The sequence below is a fragment of the Suillus subaureus genome, assembly GCF_016647635.1.
Source record: "Suillus subaureus strain MN1 chromosome Unknown BJ212scaffold_177, whole genome shotgun sequence".
In the NCBI taxonomy this organism is placed as follows: domain Eukaryota; kingdom Fungi; phylum Basidiomycota; class Agaricomycetes; order Boletales; family Suillaceae; genus Suillus; species Suillus subaureus.
This window is the reverse complement of record NW_024538733.1, coordinates 1-2,763: the sequence shown is the minus strand read 5'-3', so window position 1 is coordinate 2,763 and position 2,763 is coordinate 1. Positions and strand designations below refer to the sequence as shown.

The following is a 2,763-nucleotide window of genomic DNA, read 5'->3' as shown; positions in this document are numbered from 1 at the left end:
CAAGAACAACGTTTTAATTCTTATCGCTAATGGTGAGTGAGGAGTTGTCCTCATGTAAATGATGTTAGTGACTCAACTTCGGGATAAGGACTCATCTTCGGATTTACGTATTGTCTTTCATACACGTGCTCTCGCACTCTCGCCAATGCATATGATTATAGCGCGTTTAGCATTGGCTTGGTCTTGCTTTGCTTGGGCGTAGGTGAGGCGATCTTCACACCCTGGATTGTGGCAGATCAGTGACTAATTTCCTATGAAGGAAGTATCGCTGGGAGTGTACTTAGTGGGCGTTGGTCTGATCGGGTGCTTGCAAAGATGATCGAAGCGAACGGAGGAAAGTGGCACGCAGAAGTGAATATTTTCTACACTCTCGCATTAGAATTGTTAACTGACGTCTTCCGTAGATGCGGTTAGAGAGCTCGAAACTGGCGATGCTGTGGCTACCTCCATTTGTCGTCGGATATGCTTGGGTGTGCGAAAAGCATGTGCATGTCGCCGTCATTTGCGTCATGCTCCTACTTATTGGATTCTCCTCCATGTTAGTAGACCAATTCTTCACGCTCGTAGTTGCTCTGACATATACTTCTAGATGGATGTATACTAGTACATTGGCATACCTCGTTGATGCCAACCCTGGTCGCTCATGTTCAGCGGTGGCGACCAACAGCTCGATCCGAGGATCCCTGGCTTTTGTTTCGGTTTTAATTGCTGTGCCGCTCCAAGTAAGTTCCTTGATACCTGTTGCAAATCACAGGTCCTAATGTTAGAGCGCTCTCTGCGCAGGATGTTTTAGGAGATGGGGGATTATATTCGGCATGGGCTGGCGTCATGGTTGTGATGGAATTACTGGTTATATTGGTACTGCAAAAGGGAGAATCATGGCGCAAGGAAATTGAGGAGCGTGAATTGAATACTAAATGAATTATGAATCGACATCTTCTACCGCACTCATATGTACAATACCATTCACAGGGGTCTAACATTCTAGTTAAAGCGGTGATATCGGGTCTCAAATATATAACTTAGGCTACATGTATTTTGGTTTACATTGTACGGATTCTGTATGACATAGGGGATTGCAAAGACTTGAAAAAATGCCTCGATGCTAATCACAGTGACGGGATTAAGATGGAACCTGAACGGAATCATTACATTTCAGACCGTGTTGGATCCTGATGTTATAAAATATGTTCCCCCACCCAATTCCAGACCGTTTCTCCATTACAGAGGAGGGGATATCATCAGTCAATGCACGGGACCTCAGGCCTCAGTACTCAGTGAGTTCAGACTGCAATCACAAAGCCAACAGCCAAAGACCTCATCCCCCGATGATTTTAGAGGCAGTCAGATACCCTCAGTCAGAAAAAAACCCTTCTCGTTGACTGCTTGCTGTGATAGTCTTCTTCTTGTCCTTTCTTTACCTCTTCTTCTTCTAGCCCCACACAAAGTCTCTCACCTGTTTCTTAAACCACGTTTTCTCCTTGCGTGGAAGAGGTTGCGTCCCAGTTCAAACACCAGTTCTGATTCAGGTTCCCGTTACCAACATCACATCTACAGTCTGCCGGTTGTATCACTCAGACTGGCGAGGTAAGTTCTAATAACCACCAGTCTATCCCGACTCGCTTGGACTGGCACACTGCGCGTATGTCTTCCTCGGCGTTCTTACCGGCCCTGTCGTCACCTCCGACGGTCGACCCATGGTATCTCTTGATACCAACTTCTGTCTGGAGCTTGGAAAACATCTCGAAACGCATTATCATTAAAGGGGCGGGTCCAGGTGGCGTTAACTCTGTTGTTTGACTCGGTGATGCACATGTCACTGATGGTAAAGAGACTCGACGGGACGCGCTGACGCGGATGGATGTGCGTGTCACGTGTGTGGGAAGTTGAGTTGCCACTCGGAGGAACTAGATAATGTTCATTAGATAAGATAAGATGAGCGCCAGTGACTCGGACTGCATGGATTACCATGTACCTTCACCACTCAAGTACTCACCTCTACACCGTCAGACATGCATCATATCACGCATCATCTGAAAGACCAATCTAATCTGAAGCCATACTACAGCGCAGCCACTCAGCACGAATTCCTCACAGCTGCTGGTACGTTGAGCCTATCTCCAGGCCGTCTTGCACTGTGGCTCTGTCAGGATCGCATTTATGCGGCACATGCATATCCACGCTTTATTGGTCTGCTCATATCAAAAATTCCCTTCGATGGACCTGCTGTCGAAGAGGAATTGAACAGAGAGACTCTCGCTCTGTTGACAATATGCTTGGAGGGGATTATTCGTGAGGTTGCTTTCTTTGAAGGGGTCGCAAAGGAATGGAGCTTGGATATTAACGGTTGGATGGAGCGGAAAGCACGCGAGATTACACAGCTGAAATGGCAAGGGTAGCTTCTGTTGGTTCGTTGGAAGAGGGGCTCGTGTTTCTGTGGGCAATGGAACAGGTGCGTGAGACTCGCAATCGACATTACACTACTTGACACAAGCCCCTTAGGTATACCTCGACGCATGGAAGTATGTAAAATCCTTGTTCCCTCCTCAAAGCGACTTAGAAGACAATACTGCGAATGCGATCCGCCAACTAACAAACAACTGGACGACACCGGAATTCGAAGAATTTGTCCAGAAGCTGGAGGTTCTGGCAAATAGGCACTTCGCGAGACGTCACCATGGTCATTTGCACTCAGCTGTACGTGCGATGGAGAGTATTTGGGCGAGAGTCGTGGAACTTGAGGAGATGTTTGGCCCGAAGACG

General features: G+C 47.4%; 1 protein-coding gene across 1 annotated transcript; it reads left to right on the top strand.

Moving 5' to 3' along the window:
• Nucleotides 1-1,948: 1,948 nt before the first annotated feature.
• BJ212DRAFT_1505058 (uncharacterized protein) lies at nt 1,949-2,763 on the top strand. The gene is made up of 2 exons (XM_041341617.1): nt 1,949-2,452; nt 2,503-2,763. The coding sequence occupies exon 1, from the start codon at nt 2,013-2,015 to the stop codon at nt 2,397-2,399; it is 387 nt and encodes a 128-aa protein (XP_041185601.1). The 5' UTR covers nt 1,949-2,012; the 3' UTR covers nt 2,400-2,452; nt 2,503-2,763.